This window comes from Mirounga leonina, unplaced genomic scaffold (assembly GCF_011800145.1).
Source record: "Mirounga leonina isolate KUSES-001 unplaced genomic scaffold, KU_Mleo_1.0 Mir_178, whole genome shotgun sequence".
In the NCBI taxonomy this organism is placed as follows: Eukaryota; Metazoa; Chordata; class Mammalia; order Carnivora; family Phocidae; genus Mirounga; species Mirounga leonina.
In genome coordinates, this window is record NW_023270464.1 from 25,911,843 (window position 1) to 25,936,288 (window position 24,446).

Here is a 24,446-nt window from a genome sequence, read left to right on the forward strand (position 1 = left end):
GATTGGAGAGAAGCAACCAAACAGTAGGTTGGGAATCAAAGTAGTTCAGATGGGAATGTCCATGATTCAACGTTCAGAACAGCATCTTAAAGAACAATCTTGGTAAAGGATCAATACAAAATGGATTTTAAGGTCCTTATTCCTATAATTAATTTTCCAAATTAATTTTTTAAATTTAAAAATGATTTGTTTTAGCTCTCCCATAAATTATTTTGATTATAAAAAATTGGCTTTGGGGCGCTGGGTGGCCCAGTCGGTCAAGCATCCAATTCTCGATTTCAACTCAGGTCATGATCTCAGGATTGTGAGATCAAGCCCCACATCAGGCTCTGTGCTGGACTTGGAACCTGTTTAAGAGTCTCTCTCTCCCTTTTCCCCTCCCCCCCCCAAAAAACCTGGCTTTGCCCTTAGAAAGCCAATATCTGTTAGCTTCATTTTAAACATGATTTGATGATTAGAAGGCCTCCACTGCGGGCGTGACCTTGCGGAAGAATTTATGACCTCGAGAATTTGTACTTTCAAAGATATACCCTGGAGGAGAAGGATAGCTAGCAGGGCAGATTTCCTGTTTCTTTGGTGTGTACTCTGTAGAGTACATGGTTGTGTCATCGAATGGAGCAGAACTCTTAAACAGAGCATGTGCTGGTTTGCAGCTCTCCGTCGGAATCAGCTCATGTGGCACGTAGTGAGACCTGAAAGTGCTCCAACCATCAAATTTTCCAGATGGGTTGGGAATCTGCTGCTGCTGCTTAATAAGACCTTGACGACAGCATTCCCAGGCTGGAAAATCTTCCTTTGTGGTGCTTTTTCCTTGAAAAGGAAAATTGTTATTTCTTCTTTGAGCAACTGGCCTGATGGGACTGACACGTTTGGTCTGATAGGGAACATAGTCGAGATGGCTTGTGCTGTTCAACTGCATGGTACCTGTAGGCGGGACATATTCTTGTGGTTTCTTGACTTCGGGTGGTGCGATTTCCCAAGGTTGAAAGCTTTCACGGAATTCCGTGCTTCCTTCAAAATGAGCATTTTGGGTCACTCTGGTGTATGGAGGTCTGCAGATTTTTGCAGTTTCGCCAACAAGACCCTGAAAGTCGTATCGGTGAGTTGTGAGATCCTCAAAGGGTTGGTTGGTTGGCTTGTACACTTCTTTTGGCCTTGCAAACTTGAGTTCTAGCTGATAAGGTACATAATCAAGGCGATGACTTGTCTCACCATTAAAAGGGACTGTAGAACGTTTGACCACAGGGCTGGGTTTAAAGTTTTGCCTAGGCTTTATCTCCTGAGGAACATAGTCATCCTGAAATGTAGTTGAATTTCCAAATTTCACAGTGGGGGGATGATAAGTTTGTTCAGGCTTATAAAGGTCAATTTTCTGAATGTCCCAAGCTCTATAATCATCTTGAAAATAAAAAGAGAGCATTTAAAATACTGAAGAAAACAACCTTCTTCTAAAAATCATGACTTACTTCTCTCATTGCCAAACATCCTCCCATTTCCTTCAGAAATCTGAACATTAATCAAGTCTGAATTTGCTCAGCTTCCCCTGATTTGTGTTTTCTTCATATCCACCTTCCTCTTCCTATTTCCCCACTTTAGTACATATAACTTTGTACTTCTAGATTTACCTGAATACACAACAAGGGAATGGAACATCTGAGCTTGGATTGTTGATAGTTTTTGAAAGCCTGTGTTTTGGGTAAAGACCAAGCTTAGGAGATTATGGTTGTGTTTTCCAAGAACTGGTTGGGATTTTCACCATAACTCATGAAATGCTAAAGTAAACCATAAAATCTAGGGATTAACATAAAATCAAAGGCCCTGATGTGTGGGCAAAGTGATGCGGGTTATTATTCTTTGCCTTGGAGGGACTCCTCAAAGGAGAGAGAATTTCAACTCCATTATACTGTTCGAAAGCCTGTTGGACTCCCTGAGCAAACATACAGAATAACTTGTACTATCCCAGAAAGATCATTGCCTTCAACTTTAGCTTCTCAGAAAACGGACTTCAGGGTATCACTAAAAGACAGAGGGCCATCTAGAGGCCAGAGGCCTGAACTGAGTGCTTTCAAACATACCAGAAATTGTATGTAGAATTTAGAAGGGAACATCAGAGCTGAGTCTGAGATTTAGGGTTGAATACCTTAATTCTGCTTCTTGTGGCATACCTAGACTGTGGATGGAAAACTGAAGTACTTATATTTCAACCAAGGGTTATTTAGTTTTTCTATTTCTAGATGAGAAAGGTAGAAAGCTAAGAAATACTGTGGAATTGACTTCACCCAAAAAGATGTATACCAAAGATTTATACAAGACAGAAGTTATGCAAGATAATGTATTAGAGTCTAGACTAAAGTCCATGTAATGTCTATTGGAAAGGCCAAAACTCAAATGCTTTTTACGTGGATTCCTCCTTTGGAGAGAACAATTCCTCATTCACAGACATTTCTGCCCCAATGGCCAAGTTGTGGACCAAATGGTTACCTCTACCTCATCAAGCTACTGATGTTTGGATGAGAGTGGATGCCTGGCCCAAGAGCAGACAATCTTTAGGTCAGTAGAGGCAGACGAAACAGCCTGGCAAGAAGAGATGAGCTGGGTAAGCCATTCTTGTTCTTGTGAACCCAAATTTGAAAATACGGAGCCAGATAAAATTAGGAGATGAACCTAAGAGGATGCCATGAAGTGGAATTGGAGAGTAAGGTGAAGACTTCAAAAATGCACCTGTAGGGTAAAAGAAGCGATATAAATAGGCAGAGGAGCCCAGGTAGTGGAGTAGCAATCAGACTAGATGCTGTAATAGAAACCATGGGGCTCTTGCGGGGGGGGGGGGGGGGGGGGGGGACAGTAGCTCTTCCCTCAAGCTTCCTCTGACCCTGACAGCTTCCCACTACCAGTATAGAGGAAGCCTTTACCACGAACTCTCTTTGCTTGAGGCACCATGAAGGAACCTCTGTTATTCGCAACCTGAAGTATAAAATTATAACACTATTTCCAGAAACTAAAAGGAAATCACAGGGTGCTATTAAAGGCCTAGAGTTCCACCTTGCTGCCAAAACGACTGAGGAAAAATACTAATTTCATGAGAGAAAATAAATAGAAGAGAGTAATTCTCCCTTACCAAGCCAGCTTTGGTTTTCAAAAAGGAAGCAAAGATTTGGAGACTGAGACACAAGTTTTGACAGCATACAATACCATGAATATCATTTCCAGATAACTGCAGAAAATTGATTTTCCTTTTACACAGATGCCTATGCTCATATGCCTGGAATACTGATTATTTGCTCATTCTGGAATATTTATTAATAACATTCTAGTGATACCTTTAAAACATCCTAGTCTTTATTCATATCATCTGTTTTTAGTGTCTTATGACACTTCTAGAAAAGGCAGACATAATGTCATGCACATCTAACAGTGCAGTCTGGCCCTCTGGCAACTGTGGTATTGTTCTGGTTAGATAAGGGCAATTCCATCTCCTCTACTCATTCTTTTGACTTGTAGCCACAGTTTCTAACCACTAAAATCTAGTTAGCAAGTTTGTTATCTTCTGAACAGCTTTAACCCCATGAGGTGTCTGCATGTGTTTGCTCACCATGAACGTCTGTATGCAGAGCTCCATCCCCATCCTTACATAGTGAGCTGTTCTAGGTTCCTCTTTGAGGACAAAAGTCCTGAGGTGCACATGTTAGTTCTCTTCCTTGGTACCTTGTAACCTGTTCCCTGTGGCATCATGGCACCGAGGACTTGGAAGCAACTTTTAGAAAGCCAGGGGGCTCCATCATGGGCATTTCTTTCTCAATCTACATATCATCAAACAACTCCCATGATTGTAATACTGCCTATAAGCTGATGACTTCCAGAGGTTGAATCTCCATTCCAGACTTCCTTTTGAACACCAAACCCAGATATATATCTTCCTGCTTGACATCTCTATTTCAAGAGGTAAATTGAAACTTTGTATGCTTCAGTTGAATAATCCATCTTGGAGTTTTAATTGAAATTTTTATTTCATTTATATTTAATGTAATGAATGATCTAGTTGAGTTTGAGTTGACTATATTGCTATTTGCTTTCGACTGTTCCCACATGTTCTTTGTTCCCTTACCCCTTATTTTCTGCCTTCTTTTGGATACAGGGTATGTTTATTATTCCATTTTGTCTGTTAGCATTTTAATTAGAACTTTCCCTATTTTTAGAATAAAAAGGCATTTTTTACTTATTAGGGGATCTTTTTGGCCTACTTGAACTTAAATTGATATTTTTACCACTCTAGAGCAGTGGAAGAAACTTTCAACAGTGTAATTCCATTTACCCCCTCCTGTCTTCTGTGCTATTATATTTTACTTCTATATTTATGTAAAAATACATAATTATTATTGTGACTTTAAGAAGTCAATATTCTTTTATATTTACCCACAAAGTTACCCTTTCTGTGTTTCATTCCTTCCTGCATTTCATGCTGCCCTCTGGAATCATTTTCTTTCAACCTGAAGAATTTCCTTTACTACTTTTTGTAGTATGGGTTGGTTACTAACAAATTCTTTGGGGTTTTTGTTTGTTTGTTCCTGGACACATTTTTATTTTGCCCTATTTTTTGAAGGATATTTTCACTAGACATAAAATTCTGGGATTCATTGGGTTTGAATTTCTAGGTGTTTTTTTTTTTTTTTTTTTTTCTTTTCCTTTCAACACTTTAAAGATGTCACTGCATTATCTTCTGGTTTCCATGGCTGCAGGTGAAAAGTTAGGTATATTTCTAATTTTTCTTTTCATAAATAATGTGTAGTTTTTCTCTTACTACTTTTGAGAATTCACCTTCACTTGGTTTTTGGAAGTTTGATGATAGTTGCCTAAGTGTGGTATTCTTTGTATTTATCTATTTCGGGATTTGTTAAGTTTCTTAAATCTGTGGCCTGACCCGTTCATCAGATTTGGAAATTTCTTGACCATCATTTCTCCAGATATTTCCTGACTCTTCATAGGTCTCATATTTTACCAAATGCTGGGTGTCATGTATAAGTAAACCATAGACAATAAAATCAATGTTATTTTCAACAGGAGAAAGTTTGGTCTTTCCAATTTAGACAAATCATCCTAATCCAATCAGGAATTGAGCTAGGCTGGTGCTCAGAGGCATTTTTAGTTAGACATAATCCTCCTCTAGTTACAAGGACAAGAATTGTGGTATGTTTGTGGCACAGCCCTCATTCTGTGGGACTTTATCTCCTAAGCACTTACTCCCAAGTACAGCTGTGGGATCTTTCTGGCCCAGTCTCCTAGCCCATCATACCCCCTACACACTCAGCAAACATCCCACAAGGAAAACCAGCTATACATCTGGAAGACTAATGGATTCCAATTTGTTATACCAATCCACATATCAGGTGCTTCACTGGTTTCCCTTCACCCTGTAGAGTCTCTCTGCTTATGCCAAGCTCAATTTTCAGCCTAGGCCAAGGTGTGACAAATGCTCCCGGGGAAGTAAACAGTTGGTTCTCTTAGCTCACCCAGGAAGGCCTCCTCCATCTCTGCAATTTTAGCTATTTGCTTCCACAGCTGTCTAATGCCATTAAAGAGATGTTTTACACTTTAAAAATGTATACGTATTTTTAGCTATTGTAGTGGAAATAATGGCCTTCTGCCATTTACTATATCCTTCCTGGAGACAGAACTGAAGCGTTTTTAGCAGCTACGAGAAAAATATTAAGGACCTCAGTCTGGTAATCAATGCTTCACAATCTGATCTTTACCTACATTTATAGAATTACACCCCAATCTCTCACTTCCTGAAATCCTCTGATGTTTATGGAACAACCCCTTTATTTTTCTGGCTCTATGCATTTTTGCTTATTTCATCCTAGTTTTTGTGATGTCCCTCCCTTTCCTATAGATCAATACTTACTGCTCTCTGATACATCCCAGGCTGGCCTGAATTTTGCTCAGTGTTGCTCAGTCTAAATTTTTGAAACATGACTTGTTCTATTAATTTTCTAGTGACTTATCCTCCTCCCTAGTGATAACACATATTATTTATTTCTAGTATGGCGATTTAATTTTTTCTGCTACTATTGCTTTTTTTCCTCAACCATAAAGTATCTGTTAACAACCATGCTCAGTTCAGATCTCTGTATCCCCTACAGTGCCTAGCACAGAACAGAGTAATCCTTAAGACATTTACCAAGTCCAATGCTGGCCTATTTTAATCATCTACGTTTCAGTATAAATGACTTTCTAACCTGAGGCTGCTGGGAGCAGATACATTTCTGTCTAAGAGTAACCTGTCTCATAGAACTGCGTCTTTGGAATCTAGATGTTACCCTTCTCGTCGCAGCCCTACAGGGTTTTCTCTTCCTTTTTCTTTATCACATTCCCTCTCTGTCTTTCCTCGGTTCTCTGATTCTCGGTGGATAGTGAGAGAGTCTCTTCTCACTGTGATTTCTCATCAGCTACAGACCTGCCCTTAAATAGTTACCTACAAAAGCTGCAGTACAGTCATCACACAGAATGAGGACTGCCTTGGCCCTTAATATTTATTGCCTCATGCTCCCACACCTGGAAATACAAAGATAACCTTTCCTCACTAGGAAAGGTCAGAAGTGAGAAAACCAGAGGGACCCCAGGAATCCTCAACATCGGATTATGGGGGTGGAAGTATGGAAATCTACAGGAAACCCAGGTAATGAGAACCTAGAACTAGTGTGTGTGTGTGTGTGTGTGTGTGTGTGTGTGTGTGTGATGTGTAATCATCACAGCATCGGGGACTATCAATATTACTGATACTTTTTGATAGATCTTGTAGGACAAAAAAGAAAAGAAATTCCTACTATGGTTGTTAAAAGACCCAGTTGTTTTCACCAAATATATTTTATGTCCAATTGTCATGGCAGTATACGACCTCTGCATACCAGTAGGTACAGATCTGCAATCGCTCTATGCTATATCGCATTATAACAGTACACTTGGTTACTGTACGCATTGTCTTAAAACTTTGTTCCTTGTGTAGCATCTTACGTGCTCACGGCCAAAAAGATGAAAGTACAATGCTCTTGACCTCCCTACTTACAGATCATAGTGTACTGGTAAACATATTTACTTATGATATTTGAAGAATACATATGTGTTCAGCTATTGTCCATTTAAACTTTAAACCACTGCTTTTATTGTGGGTGACATCACTTTTATAAAAGGGTTTTATATGAGGACATACCACTCAGCTATATCACATAATAAAAAGGATATAAACTTAAATGTGCAATTATATTATTAAGAATAATACGCAGTAACAAGATAGCCTTTTAAAAAGAAGACCCCACTCCCCAAAAGCAATAGAGTATTTTAAAATCAGGTTGATTTTTGGAAAGAAACTAGCCATACACTGTCCAGCCCCTTTCTTCCAAGTCAGTTGCCAACAGGGAGAAGGTATTCTCATACTTCCTCCATGCTGGAAGTCTTAGAGGAGCTGGTCTCCTAAGTGGTGGTCCAACATTGTCACTGGGTGGATAAGCCTGTTTTTTTCTGAGTTCAATATCGGGAAGCATCTGCTTTATCCTTCACCCTAGCCTTTATCACTAGAAAGGGAGTATTTGGTTCTCCACCTGCTAACTCTTTTGCTTTATCAGTTGGTTCAGAACTTAAATGGTAAAGAGGTCGCTATTTATGTGACCTTCTTTGACTCCAGTACACTCAGTAGAGTTTCAACTCATTCTGGAATGGAAAGAAAGGAACGGTGCCAACTAAATGTGGCATAATGTGACAACTGTGACATAATGCTTGTTCAATGACATCATTTGTTTTTATGGTTGACCCTTTGAACAACACAGGAGTTAGGGGCACTGCACCCATGTGCAGTCAAAAATCTGTACATAATTTTTACATCCCAAAACTACCAATGGCCTACCGTTGACCAGAAACCTTAACAACATTTAACAGTCAACATATATTTTGTATGTTATATGTATTACATGCTGTATTCTTACAATAAAGTAAGCTAGAGGAAAGAAAATGTTAAGAAAATCATAAGGAAGAGAAAATACGTTTATAGGACTGGACTGTATTTATCAGAAAGAATATACACATACGTGGGTCCACACAGTTCAAACCACATTGTTTGTAGGACAGCTGTATATGTTTTTAGGTAGAGAAAATTAATTAAGTGGCTAAATTTGGACAGAAATCCAGGTCTTTGAACTCTCAATCAGGCAAATGGTCTTTTTTTCTGCTACGTAACACTACTTTGATCAAAGCCAAACAAGTTTTCCTAAGCCATGGGAGCTAAGTTTGGCAACACACCAAATTATGATTTGACGTTGGATGGAAGGGAGCTTGAATTTGTTGGCTCCTTCACTTTTGAAATGGCAAGTTACCTTTATAGGTTGGGACAGCGTCCACCTTCCCTTGTTTAACTCGTTGTCTCTCCAAAGGCCGGACTATGGCCACAGGCTGCACTTTGTAAGAATTAAAATCCCGCTTGTAGGTGGTGTCAAGATCAACCTCCCCCTGTTGTGGTTTGTATTCTTCTGGTACGTGGCGAGGCTGTTTGACTATCTCATAAGGACGATAATCCGATCTGAAATATATGAGTTTGCAACATAGCCTCACAGGTTCCTTTATTTCTAATTTTTCTAATGCAGGACTGAAATTTTCAAGGTTTATTTCAGTTGAAAAGTCTAAGAAGATATTAAAATGGTGATAGTTAATAAACTACTTGAGAGAAACAATTTAATTCCTTTATGTCCTACCCAGCGACTAACATCTTAAGAAATATGTCAAAAATCCTAGTTTTCAAACATCATTATGATGTGGATCTTCAGTTGATTGGATCTTACGTAAATAAAATCTTGAAGTAACTGAATTTTTTTCTAACCTGGAAGGAAATCTTATGTGAGAGATTTAATGAGTCTAAGAAAAAATTTTAAATATATCCCCTGGGTCTACTTTGTCAAATTCCTTACTCATCCTACTTAAAGACTAAGCTCTTTGGGCATGCTTTCCGCTTACTGAAATCATGCTGTCTTCCTGCTTATTATAAAGAACCAATTAAATAAATAATGAATGTCTGAACTCTGGCCTTCAGTCATAGATCACATTCATAGTATGGATGTGGTTCTTACTCGTCTTTGGATCCCCGAGAGCCGCATATCACAGCCCAGCCACCCTGGGCATTGTATGACATTCTGTGGCAGAAATGGTGCTGTAGACACTGGGCTGTCTGGTGGGGTGCAGATGACAGACCCAGAGTGACCAGACTGCCTGGGTCCAAATCCTGGCTCTGTCATTCATTAGATGTGTGACCTTGGGCAACTTAGTTGCCCTGTCTAGGCCCCAGTTGCCTTATATATAAACTAGGACAATCATGTCATCTAGCTCATAGGGTTGTCTCAAGGACTGGCGCACATACGTGCACGCACGTGTACACACGCGTGAGAGAGCTTGGGACACAGTAAGGGCAACATGTCAGCTATTACTATTATGACTACACGTCTTCAAAACTGCTTTTTTTCTTCTGAACTCTACTGACTGTGTCACTCATTTTATTGGTATAAGCCATCTTGTATTAATCACTATTTTCTATTTATGTCCATAAGCTCCCAAACCCCAAATCCTCACTGAATCCCTTCTACTCATGATACAATTTCTTAGACTTGTTGGCTCCTCTTCCTCAATCCCATCCACCCCCGTCAAGCCGGGGTCCAGCACTGCCTAACGGGTCACAGTGGCTTCTCTGTGACGGAGTCTGTAGTCCTCCTCTTACTCGATGGGCATTATGGTCCACTCCCTCTGTCTCCAGGAGACTCTCTCCTCCTGCCTTCCTGCTGGTTTCTCCTCAGTCTCTGGTGCAGCTTCGTCCCCCCTCTCCTCGGCCACTAAATGCTGGGGGTTTCTCAACACTGGGGCCCACACACGTTCCTCTTCTCCTCCGGTGCTCACCCCTGAAGACAGCTCTACTCCCACAGCTTCAATTACTACCGAAATAGAAATGACCCACCAATTTATAGGTCAGCTCAGACCCTTCTCTGAGCTCCCTACCTGTATTCGCAACGCCACCTCAACACTTAACATGCCCCCAACCAAATCACCGTTTGCCCCCAACAAATCTGGTCCGTTTGCTGGCGCCCCATCGTAGTGAAGAGCATCACCATCTCTTTAGCAGCCGAGACCCAGCTCTCAGCCTTCTCACCTCAGCTCCCTCGTGTGGCTGCTGCTTCACCAAGTCCCGTCACTTGGACCTCCTAACTCTCTCAAATCTCCTGTCATTACCACAACAGGTCCAAGCTCCCACAATAGCTTATTCACATCAATTCAACAGTCCCTAAACTCATGTACCTGCGTCCACTCATTCTAGCTTCTCTCCGCCTTTCCTCACCTGGCCCCCAAAGTGATCCTTTCACATGTAAGTTTGATCAAGTCATTCCTGCCCTGAGCTGCCTAGCCTATTCCTTAATTAGCCCCCTTTTATACCCCCTCAAAAAACAGGCAAGCAGGCAGACAAATGAGAAAGAAGAGACACCTTCAGTGGCCCTCTTACTGCTCCAAGGACACAGAACACCCCACACGTGGCCCAGAGGCCCCACGTGGCTCCTTCACTAGCCACCAGAGAAAACTTCCTCCTGCTTTCCTCTTGCTCGCCTTCTCTCCCTGCTCCTGCCGGCTGCATGCTGCTCTCTCTGTCTGCACTGCGTTTCCTTACCTACTTCATCCAGTTAACTGCTTCACACCCTTCAGGATTTCACTCATTCTTCTCATTTCCCTGATAAAATCAAACCTTGTATTCTGGCTCTCAAGTCCCCTCGTGCCTATCCCTCATGGATTGTATCGCCGCTGCGATCTTGTACTTATTTTGGGCGATGCGCTGCTGCCTTCACTAGACGGCAGCATCTGTGGGCACAGAGATGGCGACTGTTTCTGCTACCGCTATATCCCAGGTGCTCCGCACGGTGCCTGACACTTAACAAGCGCTCACTAAGTATTATTTAATAGATAAATAGTAGAAATCACGTACCTCTTATTCTCAAGACATCTGAGTTGTTCTTTGCTCTTCCCAAATACCAGCTAGAGGGACATAGGCTAAAACGCAATCAGGAAGTGGAAGAATCAGGGGGAGGACAGAGAGAAAGGTTTGAAGTCTTAGTTTCTCTGGTTAGATTAGTTGAATGTTAGAAAGTGTACCTCCAAACCCAAAGCAGCTTTCTATGGAGAAGTGGTAATGGGTAAATACACTCTTAGTCATCGGATATGTCCCCAAACATAGAACATGTCCATAACCATACTTCCAGGGCAGACTCCTCGCCGACTCTGGCAGTCCTCGAACTGTACAGCAACCGTCCTGCTATAAAGGATCCAAAGTCTTAAGCACGTCTGGACATCTGCTCTTTATACCCTCGTCCTCTATTCTAGAAAAGTATAGGATGACCCTTTATTCTCTGTACAGATAATCAGCTTTTTGCTGCTTAGTCAATACAGTTGACATAAGGGAGTGAAGGAAGGGTTCTAAACCCCCGGCATATGGCTCTTGGAAATACTGCTAGTTCCCCAGTCAAAATACAAAGAAAAGATGCAGTGTTTTACTTAGTGTAGCGATGATGATTTGAGAAATGGAAATTTTAGTTTTATTGGCATATTCTGACCTTTTGGGAGTTGGGACATCTTTTTCTTTCTTTTTGTTTTTTGTTTGTTTGGTTGTTTTTTGGGTTTGTGTTTTGTTTTTGTTTTTTACTATATAGGGATACTTGAACAAGTCAACTGACAAACCCAGAATTGAAAAGCAATTGCCTTTTTAAAGAAAGATATGGCAGGTTTTCCCAATTTTAACATTCAGAACTAGTTAAATGCAAAATCTTTATTCAACAAATATGCATATTGTGGAATTTATTCCACATTATTATCATATTATTATTAATATTAATAATTATTAATCATAATCTCCATTATGAATCATTAAGGTATCGAGGAAGAATGAACGGTAAGGCGAAGAAAAAAGAGCAACCACTCCCATTTGCTCTGTCTCAGTCATTCAATTTCTTCATCTCATTTGCTTTAATCTGTATCTTGTTTATTAATCCGTGTTTCTGTTTTTCAACTGCCATTCCCACAAGGCTGTAAAAGCCAGAGTGGGGCACAGTCCTTCTCTACGTCCCATGTCATACCCAGGGATCAGTGCAGTACTTGACCCATTTCATTGAATCTACAGCAACAGAATGACCAGCAATGGTGGTTAAAATGCAGATTCCTGGGATCCACTCCGTTATCTATTGACTGTTTTAGGTGGAATTCTGGAATCTGCAATTTTAACCCTTCTGGATGATTCTAAAGCATACCAAGTCTGAGGACTATGGAAGATTTTCAAATCTGTGGAAGAGCCACACACCTACAGAAGCTAAGAGAGTCACCGAGCACTATTACTGTAAGGGTTGCCTGAAATTTTAAAGGTAGAAGTACTGGACTCAAAGTTTGAAGGTTTCAACCTTTGTTCTGGCAAGTAGAATAAGCTCTTTCTAAAATGATATGAAAATGGATAACACAGCAAATTAAAGTTATTGTAGAGCATTTTTAAAAACCCAAATTATAGAAATCTGATACATTCCTTGAAAGCAGAAACCTCTATTTATTGATCCTTTTATACTTGACATCTAAGATTGTACCTTGAGTATGGTATGCACATTAACAGAATAAAGAAAAGAATTAACCCATTGACAAAGACACAAAACAATTTTTTTTTTAAAGATTTATTTATTTGACAGAGAGAAACACAGTGAGAGAGGGAACACAAGCAGGGGGAGTGGGAGAGGGAGAAGCAGGCTTCCCCCTGAGCAGGGAGCCCGATGCGGGGCTCGTTCCCAGGACCCTGGGATCATGACCTGAGCCGAAGGCAGATGCTTAACCGACTGAGCCACCCAGGCGCCCCCAATTTTTTTTTTTTTTAAGCTAAGCCTAAATGAGGAGTTAAGGCTTAGGAGGGTTTTTTTTTTTTTTTTGGTCTATCATCCACTGAATGAATATTGAGTGCCTCCTACACGCTAGCAGGCATCATGCTAGGTTTCTGGAAATAGAATGTTAAGATAAGAATAGACACGATTCCTGCTTGCATGGGCCTCTGAAATGGATCTATGATAAATAATAGGAAGATGCTTTGAGGGCTTACATAGGGGATTTTTACCCAGCCTGAGAACTGGATACACATGTGTCAGAGGCTCTCAGAGTGATAACTGAGTTGAGATCTATAGGTTACACAGGCATTAACTGGGGTAAAAGGGAGAGAAATTTCCAAGTAAGTAAAATAGTGTATTGGAAGGCTCTGTGGCAAGGGAATCCTGATATTTTCAAGAAATGAGGGGCACCTGGGTGGCTCAGTCGTTAAGCGTCTGCCTTTGGCTCAGGTCATGATCCCAGGGTCCTGGGATCGAGCCCCGCATCAGGCTCCCTGCTCCGCGGGAAGCCTGCTTCTCCCTCTCCCACTCCCCCTGCTTGTGTTCCCTCTCTCGCTGTCTCTCTGTCAAATAAATAAATAAAATCTTCAAAAAAAAAAAAAGATAGAAATGAGAAATGTCCCATGGGATGTGAGCATTAAAAAGCACATTGAAAATAAATTAGAGAAGCAATTAGGGACCAAACCATGAAGGGATTTTGGTGTATATTAAATACAATGGGGAAAGTATAAGTATTTTAAGCAACGAGATGATAGGATTAGAACTGCATTTTAAAAAGATCCTCTCTGCAGGCTAAAGTATAGGAAACAGATCAGAGATGTAAAAACTAGAGTAGATGCAGAAAAAACAGGAAGTTCCTGTATTCCTCTAGTTGGAGGTGACAGTGGAAAGTCTCTTATAGACATAAGAGATTTTAAGTAGTTAAATAAAAATCAATAAAACGTTTTATTTCCCTTTTTCTTTCTTACTTTCTGTCATTCTAACTTAATTTTCATCTTTCTGTTTTTCTCAAGCTGTGATTCAACTAGTTCCTTGCTTCTTGAATTGGTTCAACTTCGATCAACTTAATAGTTCACTTTAAATAGTTAAAAAACTTTATTAAGACCAGAAGAGTTGGGAGAGAAGTAAGTAAAGCAGTTAGTTTCTTAATATTTACTTAAATGTTGTTATTCCTTCCATTTTACCACGGCATGCTCGAAATTCTTGCTTGGGTTTCAGACTCTGAGGTGGAAGAACATTGCCATAGGTAGGATATTTTTCCAAATATTCAGTGTTGGGGCAAGATATGCCAGAATTTTCATAAATCCTTGTGGTTCCATGTGGACAGTGATGTCGCCTGTGCAAACATAAATAAACTGAAAGATTATTTTGACTTCCAAAAATATTTTATGATAATTGCATCTTCATCAGAGAGACCTTCAATAAACATAGAATCTCTAAATTTAAAAGCAACCTTACTAAAAAACAAACACAAAATACCTTCTGTTTATTCTGCAATGGTGTTTACCAAAACAAGAGAAAGGTATGATATATCCTTTACGGTGGAAACTCTCGTTTTCCTCTGACAAAGATTTAGTGGGTCTCCTTATACTAAGAAGCTGAAAAAGCTCACAAGCACATCTACCAGGCCCCTTGCAAGCAGGTTCCCCACCCAATTTAGCTTTCACCTGCTGGATGTTCACATGATACTCCAAATCAGAGAGCGCTACCTAGGGAGAGGGGCAGAGCCCAGCCCTGTTGCTGCCAGGGTCGTGGGAGAGGCGCCGAGAGGCTGGAGCCAGCAGCTGTCAGGCGGCATTCAGGTTTGCAAGGTGGCTTCCTGACTGGCAGCTCCCTGACCTTGGCAGTAAGGAGTGGTTCCCTGCCAACAACTGGGAATCTGCAGCCGAGCGGTAGGCCTCTCAGAACCACTCCTTAACTCTGTAACAGAGAACCCTGACCAATATATCATATAAGCTAATAGCACACAGTGGTTACAGAGAATGGGTTTGATCTTTAGGTGTGGCTACTGCAAGATGCAGAAATTGTAAACACTGAAAAAGTGGGTTGTAGAAGAGTATGTGTGGTATGCTCTGTTTCTCTCTCTTTCCTTGTAAAGGACTTGTAAAACAAGTCTTAAGGAACATTTTTATTTGTGTGGAGTAGGATTATGAGGGATTTTCACTATATTTTACATTTTTTGCCTTGCATTTTCATACCATGCCTCATGTATATTCATTTCATAATCAGAAAAAAAAAAAAAACCCACCATAAAAGCTCTTAACAAAACAGACAGAAAAACCCAAGCAAACAACAAAAAAGTATCATCCCACAATGCTGAAATAGGAGGTCGGTTTCTCAGGTCCGATGTCATTTGGGGACCCGGGCTATGTGCGAGGGCTAATAATACAAGCCCAAGGAAAGGTGAATTTGAGGGAAATGCAGATGCTCTGTAGATGAAATCAGAACCGGCTAGGATATCTGGACTCCGTGAACCCCCAGGAAGAACATAAGAGAGATCAGCTGCTCTGCCTGGAGGCTGCTGGATAGCAGGAAGAATTGTAATGCAGAGAAGAGTGAAGAGGTTGTGTCAAAGGCTATTCAGGTACATTCAAAATCAGAGGAGTTGAGAGATTCGGGATTATTGGCGGACAATGGAGGCTTTGGGAAAGTGCTGAAGTTGACTTGGTACCACACATGGTCTCTTGGGAAAATCAGGGACAGGGTACATAGGTCATGCATGGAGGTTCTGATATGGGCGCACTGAGTTACAAGAATCAAGTCGAAGCTTTGAAATTTCTCGTTGTTCTTAGTTTTATTTTCCAGCAAAGACATACATTCACATTATAACAAAACAAATAAATACTGAAAAGCTTATAAAGGAAAGCCAAAGTCTCCTGTCCCAATGTTTCTTATCTCTAGAAACAACTTTCTGATGATCTCTGCTTTTTAGTTTTCTGGAGGCTACATCTGTTTTTTAATTTTTTTATGAGCTTTGAACATCTTGATTTATCTGCTTAAATGACCAACTTTCAAATCCTAACATAAACATGACAGATTTGATTGGTACCATTCCACTCACTTCCCACTGTTGCATGGTCAATCATTCCGTGGAATCGACATGCTCCTAATATTTATTTAGCAGTGATTTAATCCCTGGGCCAACAATGAAGCTGAGGGAGAAGACTGTGTTTACAGGGGGTGGGAAGTTGTTAGGCAGGACTCAGACCAATTCTGGGTTTCAGGGTGGAGGCTACTCCCTTCTCAGTCAGGCAGATTCCTAAGGGAGCACTACTGCTTGGAGGGTACCAGGGACAGGGTCGGGCTTGGATGGAAAGCAGGGGCACTGCCTGGAGGGGCCCGGGGACGCGGTCGGGCTTGGATGGAAAGCGGGGGCACTGCCTGGAGGGGACCGGGGACGCGGTCGGGCTTGGATGGAGAGCGGGGGCACTGCCTGGAGGGGACCGGGGACACGTCGGGCTTGGATGGAAAGCGGGGGCACTGCCTGGAGGGGACCGGGGACGCGGTCGGGCTTGGATGGAAAGCGGGGCACTGCCTGGAGGGGCCCGGGGACCCGGTCGGGCTTGGATGGAAAGCGGGGGCACTGCCTGGAGGGGCCCGGGGACGCGGTCGGGCTTGGATGGAAAACGGGGGCACTGCCTGGAGGGGACCGGGGACGCGGTCGGGCTTGGATGGAAAGCGGGGCACCGCCTGGAGGGGCCCGGGGACGCGGTCGGGCTTGGATGGAAAGCGGGGCAGCCGGGGAGTGAGGGGGCGGGCGGCTGTTGCGGAGCGAGCGTCCGCGTCCCTTCACCTCCGGGGCGGCCACGACGGGGCTCCGGCCACCCCGCGCCCGGCCCGCCGCCACGCTGGCCGTTCCTTACCCGCAGGTGCAGATCTGACACAGACACCAGCTCTTCATGTTCTCGGCAGGCTGCGGTCGCCCCGCCGGCCCTCGGCACCTGCAGCTTCGCGGGATCGCGGCGCCTGCGGTCGTCACGGCAACCCCGGGCGCCCGGGAGACCGACGCAGCGCCGGCTTCCGGCGCGTCAGAGACGCGCGCGGGTCAGAGGTCGTGCGCCCGGCAGCCCCGCCCCCCGGCGCACGCGCGTCAGGGAGCGCAGGGCAGTGGGCGCCTGCGACGCGTGCGGTGCGGCCCGGCGAGGGGCTGAGCGGGGCCGAGCGGGGCCGAGCGGGCCTGAGCTGGGCAGGCGGGGCGGCCCGGCCGGTGAGTGCGGGTCCGCTCCGGGCGGCGGCGGGGGCTCGGGTCGCCGGCGGGCCGGAGGAGCCGCGGCGAGCCCGGGCTGGGAGCGGCCGCCGCCCGGGCCGTCGGGTCCACCTGGGGGCCGCGCACCGCCGCCTGCGTCCTGGAGACGGCGAATGCGGGGCCCCGGGGAGGGGAAGGGGCTGCGCAGTGGGTGCTTTCCTTCCTCTGCAAAACTCCGCAGTGCACCTGCCTGGTTGGGGAGCGTGTGAGCCGAAACACGGGAGAAACCTCATCCGCGGTGGGCGGTGGTGGAGCCGGGACTTTGGTCTGAGTGAGCGCGAGCGAGAATGCCGGCGCGAGGGGAGTGGGGAAGGACCGAGCAGCGGAAGGGAGAGGTGTCAGCGTCTTCCCTCCGTCCTGCAGACGGCCCTTCTTACGCGGGGACGGTTGCCCGGGAAGGCCTGTCCGGTGGCAGTTACTGGTGGTCCCGCCGCGGCGAGCTGCGGGAAGCCTCGCGGCCGTCCAGGTCCGGAGGGTGAGCGAGCTGCCTGATACCGGCGTGCTGCGGTGGCTGCCCCACTGCTCAGACTGGACTTGGGCCTGGGTGGGTGTGTCCCCTTCCGCAGACGTTCACTGGGTTCTTAGCTTAAGGGACCCGACAGGTCCTGTCAGCTCCCCGCGTTACAGGGGGAAAAATGTGAGGCCCTGATCTGCAGCGCGCGTGCCACGTGTGACACATGCCTAATTTTTAGTCGCAGGAAGGAAGGGACCATGGTGCTCAGTAGTTTGGATAAGATGATTCACCTGCAGAAGAACACTGCCAACATCAGGAACATCTGCGTTTTGGCTCACGTTGACCATGGTAAGAATCCTTTCTAAATGGGTTATTTTCAGTAATTAAGGGGGTGTGTCTCCACATTTGTCAGCAAAGCCAAGCTGTGGACAGTTGAGACTGATGCTTGCTAAGAAGCAAGTACGTCTTTAGAAGTTGAATGTTAGAGACGCTCGCCATAAAGCATTTGAAATGAGCACGGCTACCTAGTGATTAGCATTCCTCTATATAGTGTATATCACTGTTTCCAATTTTATTATCTTTTTAAGATTTTATTGATTGATTTATTTATTTGAGAGAGAGCTCGAGCGAGCGAGTGCGGAGCAAGGGGAGGGGCAGAGGGAGAGAGGGAATCTCATGTAGACTCCCCACTGAGCGTGGATCGGGGTGACAGTGAGAAGCCCTTGGCCAGTACACGCTTTATTGTGAGGATGATCATTAATATTTATTATGAGGTAGTAGGGAGCCACTGGAGAGCAAAACAAAGCAGGGCTGTTGAAATCAGCACGTTAGAAAGGTTAGTCTGGTGGATGTGGTCATGTGCACTGAAAGGCAGGTGAGAGGTTAGTGAGGTGGCTGTTGCCACTGAGGTAGTAGCTGAGGGCAGTGGTGTGGGAACTGCGAGGAGGAGAAGTGGTAAATCGCTGTGTCGGTGAAGCCGGCTGAGAGGGAGTGGTATGTACAGATCCAGCACTGACCCTCTGCCCCCCTTGAGTTTTTATAACGACTGCTCACATTTTGAGGACATGAGGTTTTCAAAAGTATTTCTTCTTTTGCTTTGTGAATTAAATCACATGGTGTCTGGTCCTAGGGATGCAGCCCCAGTGCAGAAAGATAGTGCTTTCTGGGCACTTAACACTCCAGGGGGTACATGCTTGCCGTACTGATAATGAGTTCTACTCCACTGGATCGTAGGGAAGTGTCGCCCTAGGATTGAGCGGACGCACAAGATGTCCATGCCAAGCGGACAACACATTATTAAAGCTCTTCAGTGCTCCCATGATTGCTTTCTGGTTTGTACTATTACAGATTCCATGGCTTTGCTGCAGTTCCCAGAGTGTTCTAGGACTTGTTGGTCTTAAAGAAAAGACCCTCCTTTTGCTACTTGAGCCCAGCTGCAGTAACCATATAAGCAGCACTCTTTAAACAAAGTTATCTGCCACTTCAGATTGTGTAGACTTCATAAAACCTTGTATGAAACTGTGTGTACTTGAGTCTACAAAGACTTTTTTATTACATAGTAGCTCCCTAGCTTTATGTTTGGATTCTAGGTAACTTTGGGAGTAGCTGCAGTATAGCTGATGCCCTCACAGTAGGAGCTAAGGGTAGATTTCCTGAATTTCTTTGCTAAGTAAGCATTTTCTTAAGACAGTTTAACTGGCAAATACCAGCCAAGGCTGTACGTGAGGAAATATGGCAGAAGATTATATTCTGCTTTTTTGGTGGTGTTTTACCCAGTATGCCGTTCAGAGACAAAAATGAGTGCTTTGCTATCTTTTTGTCATTCTAAGCTATCAAGAGTGTATGCTAATAGCATGGTCACTATTATGGATATCAGATGATTAATAATTATGATGAACTAGGTCAAATTCTTGTAGAACAGATTTTACTAACTACGTATCGTTTATCAGATGTTCCGTCTTTTGATTGGCATGTTGGTTTATCTCATCACCTAGGAGTCTGCATTTGACTCTATACGTGATGCCTCTGTTTAAAAAAACAAAAAACAAAAAACAAAACTACCCTGGGGGGGAAAAAGTCACTTGACAACTTTTCGGGTGAGGGTGATGAGATCCCTCGGGGTGGAAATATAAATTACAGCACTTTGAGCAGTAGAGTCTGTGTCCTTCCAGATGATATTCTGTTCAGAAGTCTAAATGCTCATTAGGTCTTGCTTCACTCTGTATAGGTAAGTAGGAAATCTTTGCAAAACCAGTTCTCATAGTCAGAAGTTAACTCTGTTGGTGCGGTACATCTCCCTTCCTGTCTAGAAAAAAAATAGATTTGAATTAAAATTGTTATTTTAACAGGAAAAACTACTCTGACTGACTGTCTTCTGTCTAGCAATGGGGTCATCTCCAGCCGCCTGGCGGGTAAGGTAAGTTGTTCTATTTGATGAATACTTGTTGCCTTTCAGTAAGTATTAGCTGTCTACAATGTCATGTGTTCTTAGAGATCCTGAAAGAGTGTGAAGTACAGTTTATGTGTCTAAGAAGCTGCTTATCTAGTTAGCAAAATAAAATAGGTGTTGAGAAAAAGCTATTTTTACATTGCTTTATATGAATATGTTATAAATGCAAAAATGAGTTTTTGCAACAAGTCCAGTGATAGCCTGGCACAATTGTGGAACATTCCACAGAGGACGAGACTCTTCATGGGGATGAGTTATGTGGTTTGAAGAGAAGGTGGAGAAACCGTCAGGTGGGGGGATAAGATGGATAATGGGGATCAAGGTTAATTTGTGTGTTGTGCTTGATTTGAGTGGAACATTTGCCTAGAGACTACTGGGAGAGGAAAACGCGTTGGTGGAGAGAAGGTATTGGATTATAGAAGAACTTGAAGGCTAACTTGAGTACCAAAGGAGGGCTTCCGAAGTCTTGAGTGTCATGATGGAAAACAGTGTTTTAGGAAATGAAGTTAAAGACATGTTTGTTTCCAGCTCTGAGTGAAAGGGTGTGGAATAAGTTACTGGCATTAGAGAAATGGAGATGTCCCTTCCCTTAATGAATTTAGGACATAATCAGAATTTGTCAGGTAACTGGGAACTGAGAGGAGAGGAGGTAGAGAAGCAGAAATGAATAGGAAAGTAGCTGTAGGAGACTGGTGTCAGACTCGGACATTGGAGGCAGGTGGCATGAGGACTGGCCTGAGGTGCCACGCGGAGGGACTGAGGAAACCAGACTGAGCGAGATAAGGAACCGCTTGTGTTTCCTCTACCTGAGGAGTTTGAAAAGTGCAATAGCCCTAAAGTAAGTAGATGGAAATAATAAAGCACATGTTAGCGAAGTAGAAAACAAATATTTTATAAAAAAGATCAATGAAGCTGAAGTCAGTTCTTGGAAAAGATTGTTATAAACAACACCTGTGATACAGTAAAGGTGGACACAGGTCATTACACATGTAAAGAGTGAGCCCTAACGTGAACTAGGGACTTCAGTTCATGAAGATGCGTTGATAGGGGTTCATTAAGTGTAATGTGTACCGCGCTTGCACTAACACAAGGTGTGAATAATAGGGAAACTGCGTGTGAGTGTGTTGGGGGTGGTGTTTGAGAGCCTCTGTACTCACCCATCAGTTGTTCTTTGAACTTAAAATTTCTCTAGAAAGATAGTCTGTTAAAAAATATTAGCAATACAGACAATTTCTGGTCATCTTTTAACATGAGTGATAAATATCTAGCAAAATTGATCAAGAAGAAAGGCAAGGAGGAGAAGTGCAGCCTGCTAGGAAAGAAAGTGCTGCAGGGATGGGAAAGGTGGGAGTGGGACAAGATGGGCAGCAGCCCAGCAACAGGCTTAGAGATGGAGAGCTGGGACCCACCACGGTGGGGTCAGGAAGAAAGAGAAAATAGTCATTCCAGAAATGGAATTTGTTGGCAGAAATCTTTCCACAAGGTCCAGATGGTTTAACTCTCTCGTTCTAGCACACATTCAGGGAACAGATGTTCTCAGTTTTGCTCATCCATTCCAGAACACAGCGGGGAGGAAGCAGGGAGTACTCTCCAGCCCCCCACCTTGATTCCCGAAGTGGGCGAGAGTAATAATACAGGATGGGACAATCCCATAACAGCCATGTGATGGGAGATGCAAAAGTTATAGCCATTATTAAGAAGCAGAATCTGGAATTGTATAAAGCGCTAGTTTTTCATAGCTAAATAGAGTTTATCACAAAGAATTTAAGATTGGTTTAATATGTCATTTCACCATGTTAACAGATTAAAGGTAGGAATGTCATGATCATTTCAGTAGATGCAGAAAACAGAATTCAGCCTCCTTTTTGTTAAAACCTCTTAGCGAAGTAGACGTAGAAGGGAATTTCTGCACTGTGATATGGAGTATTTGCAAAAAATCCTGCCCCCTTAATGATGCATGGTTGACATTTTTGCATTTATATTCAGGAATAAGGCAAGGGCAGCTCCTTCCCCCTTCTGCTCATTGTGTTCCCCGCTTCTGTTGTCACTGCCCTGGAGGTTCTGCCGCAACCATAAAGCGAAAAAGAAAAATAGGAGTTTCAGAAAGGGTGGTATGACTTTGTAGAAAACGCAGAAGAGTATACAGATAAATTGTTAGGATATTAATAAGAATTTAGCAGCCTTCAGGATACAAAAGTCATTGAAAAGAGTATACATGAGCAATAAGCAGAAAATATAGCACTTACATAGCATAAAAAATGTCCCTGTGAGATATTGGGAAAAACGTAAATACATGGAGAGCTAGACCATGCTCACAGATTGCTGGACTCAGTATTTTTAAAATGACAGTTTTCTTTCATGTTGACCTGTAAGCAGTTCTTGTAAAAAATTTCAAGTTTTTTAAAATTTGAATTTGATATGCTGATTCTAAAACCATGCAGAACAAAGGGCCAGTAATGACTTGTCTGTAAAGACATGTCTGAAGAAGAGTAGGTTGTGCAATGTGTCTTACCGGATAGTAGGACTTACTATGAATGTACGATAGCTTTGTGGTTTGCAGTTGGCTGAGGGATAAAATTGACCGGTGGCCCAGAATAGCAGGCCTAGAAACAGGGATCCTGATTTATCACAGAGGTGGCATTTCTGATCTGTAGGGAAAAGATGAGCCTCTCTATGCGTTGTCCTCGGACAGTTGGTTATCTATGTGGAAAATAAATAAAATTGGGCCTCTACCCAACACAGCACACAAAAATCAGTAGCATGTAATTAAAATACTTATATGTGAGAGGCACAATTATAAAATTTGTAGAAAATAATACAGGACGATACTTTTATGACCTTAAGAGAAGATTTCTTATATAAAACAAAGAAGTACATACAATTATGTAAGTTTAATCAACTCAACTACATTAAAACTAAGAACATCTATTTTTCAGGAGACACCATAAAGAAAGTTAAAAGACAAACCTGGTAACTGGGGGAAATAATGACACATAATGGACTAAGGTCTAATATTCAGCGATTATAAATAACTCTTATCCAAAACAGAATAAATCTATAACACAACCATTAAAAAGATGGACAAACATCTTGAACAAGAAACTCAGGGTACGGGGTGCCTGGGTGGCTCAGTTGGTTAAGCGACTGCCTTCAGCTCAGGTCATGATCCTGGAGTCCCAGGATCGCGTCCCACATCGGGCTCCCTGCTCAGCAGGGAGTCTGCTTCTTCCTCTGACCCTCCTCCCTCTCATGCTCTCTATCTCTCATTCTTTCTCTCTCAAATAAATAAATAAAAAATCTTAAAAAAAAAAAAAAACCTCAGGGTAAACTCATAGAAGGTTACTCAACCCCACTGATAATTGGAGAGATGTAAATTAGAAAAGTATTATCATCCATCTGATTTGAAAAATAGCCTGACCATTTCAGGTGTTGCTGAGGTCTGGCAGGAGAGGCTCTGATTCACTCTTTAAAGTGTGGAACAGTTCAGTCTCTTCAGAAAACAATGTGGAAATAGCTAGTAATGTTGAAGATGTGCGCATTTAATATCCCAGAAATTCCACTTCTAGGTAGTCTGCCAAGAGACAGACATTCATCTGTTAATGATAGCTCAATGATAGTTTAAAAAACTAAAATCCATCCACCTGTCCCATCACAAACAGCATGGATGAATAAGGTGTGGTGGCTTTGTGTAGTGGAATCCTACAGTAATGGAAATGAGTGAATGATGACTATGTCTGCCCATCAATATGGACAAATCTCAGGAATATGATATTGAGCAGAGACAAAGTGACGGTACCATATATGTATGTGTGTGCATATGTATGTATGTAGAGTATGATTCCATTGGTATAGGGCCTAAAACCTGCAACTCTAAATGATATATTGCTTAGTGGTACACTCATTTTTAAAACTTATAAAGAAAGCAAGTGAATGAACAAGGTAAAATTTAGGATAGCAGTTACCTCTGAGCCAGGGCCACAGGAGGACGTCAAAAGTAACATAAATCTTTTTCTTTCTTAAATAGGATGGCACACACACAGGTGTTCACTGTATTATTCTTTTTGCTATATATATGTTTTGTATCAACTCAGTGCTTAAAAACACGTGTAGAAGAATGACCAGGGACGAAGACTTTGGAGGAAGGCCTCAGAGGTCAAAGAGGTGAAGGGGAACCAGCAGTACCATCTCAGGAGAGCTAGGAAGGGAGCTAGGAGATTGCGGACTCCTGGAAGAGTCTCACAAGTGCGTGTGTCCACACCCGCACACAAGGGTCAGGAGCTATGTCTGTCTGATGCCACACTGAAATCAGGAAGACGGAAGGTTAGAAAGGATGATTGTGTTTGGCCAGAGGTCACTGTAGCTTTTAGGAGTTTG

At 42.9% G+C, this 24,446-nt stretch overlaps 2 protein-coding genes across 4 annotated transcripts in view; one reads left to right on the forward strand and one right to left on the reverse strand.

Moving 5' to 3' along the window:
- Window positions 1-452: 452 nt before the first annotated feature.
- On the reverse strand, window positions 453-16,899 carry SAXO2 (stabilizer of axonemal microtubules 2). Its single transcript, XM_035024259.1, has 4 exons — window positions 16,787-16,899; window positions 14,080-14,259; window positions 8,364-8,566; window positions 453-1,398 (listed from the first exon to the last, which is right to left on the reverse strand). The coding sequence occupies exons 1-4, from the start codon at window positions 16,822-16,824 to the stop codon at window positions 455-457; spliced, it is 1,365 nt and encodes a 454-aa protein (XP_034880150.1). The 5' UTR covers window positions 16,825-16,899; the 3' UTR covers window positions 453-454.
- A 107-nt stretch (window positions 16,900-17,006) lies between these two features.
- The window catches only part of EFL1 (elongation factor like GTPase 1), a 140,413-nt gene continuing 132,973 nt past the window's right edge, over window positions 17,007-24,446 (forward strand). For 2 of the 3 annotated variants that reach the window (XM_035024254.1, XM_035024257.1), the window contains exons 1-3: window positions 17,007-17,130; window positions 17,862-17,971; window positions 19,972-20,039. In XM_035024254.1, the coding sequence (XP_034880145.1) occupies window positions 17,881-17,971; window positions 19,972-20,039 (159 nt within the window). In that variant the 5' untranslated portion in view covers window positions 17,007-17,130; window positions 17,862-17,880. Of the gene's footprint in view, window positions 17,131-17,532; window positions 17,645-17,861; window positions 17,972-19,971; window positions 20,040-24,446 lie in introns of all 3 variants that reach the window. The other variant, XM_035024256.1, reaches the window with a different exon arrangement.

Coding starts and splice junctions, on each gene's coding strand:
- SAXO2 (XM_035024259.1), bottom strand. CDS start 16,824: ATGAAGAGCTGGTGTCTGTGTCAGATCTGCACCTGCGG. Junction 14,260..16,786: donor TGTCAGATCTGCACCTGCGG/GTAAGGAACGGC, acceptor ATGTTTGCACAG/GCGACATCACTGTCCACATG. Junction 1,399..8,363: donor CGCTGTCCCAACCTATAAAG/GTAACTTGCCAT, acceptor TTTATTTTCAAG/ATGATTATAGAGCTTGGGAC.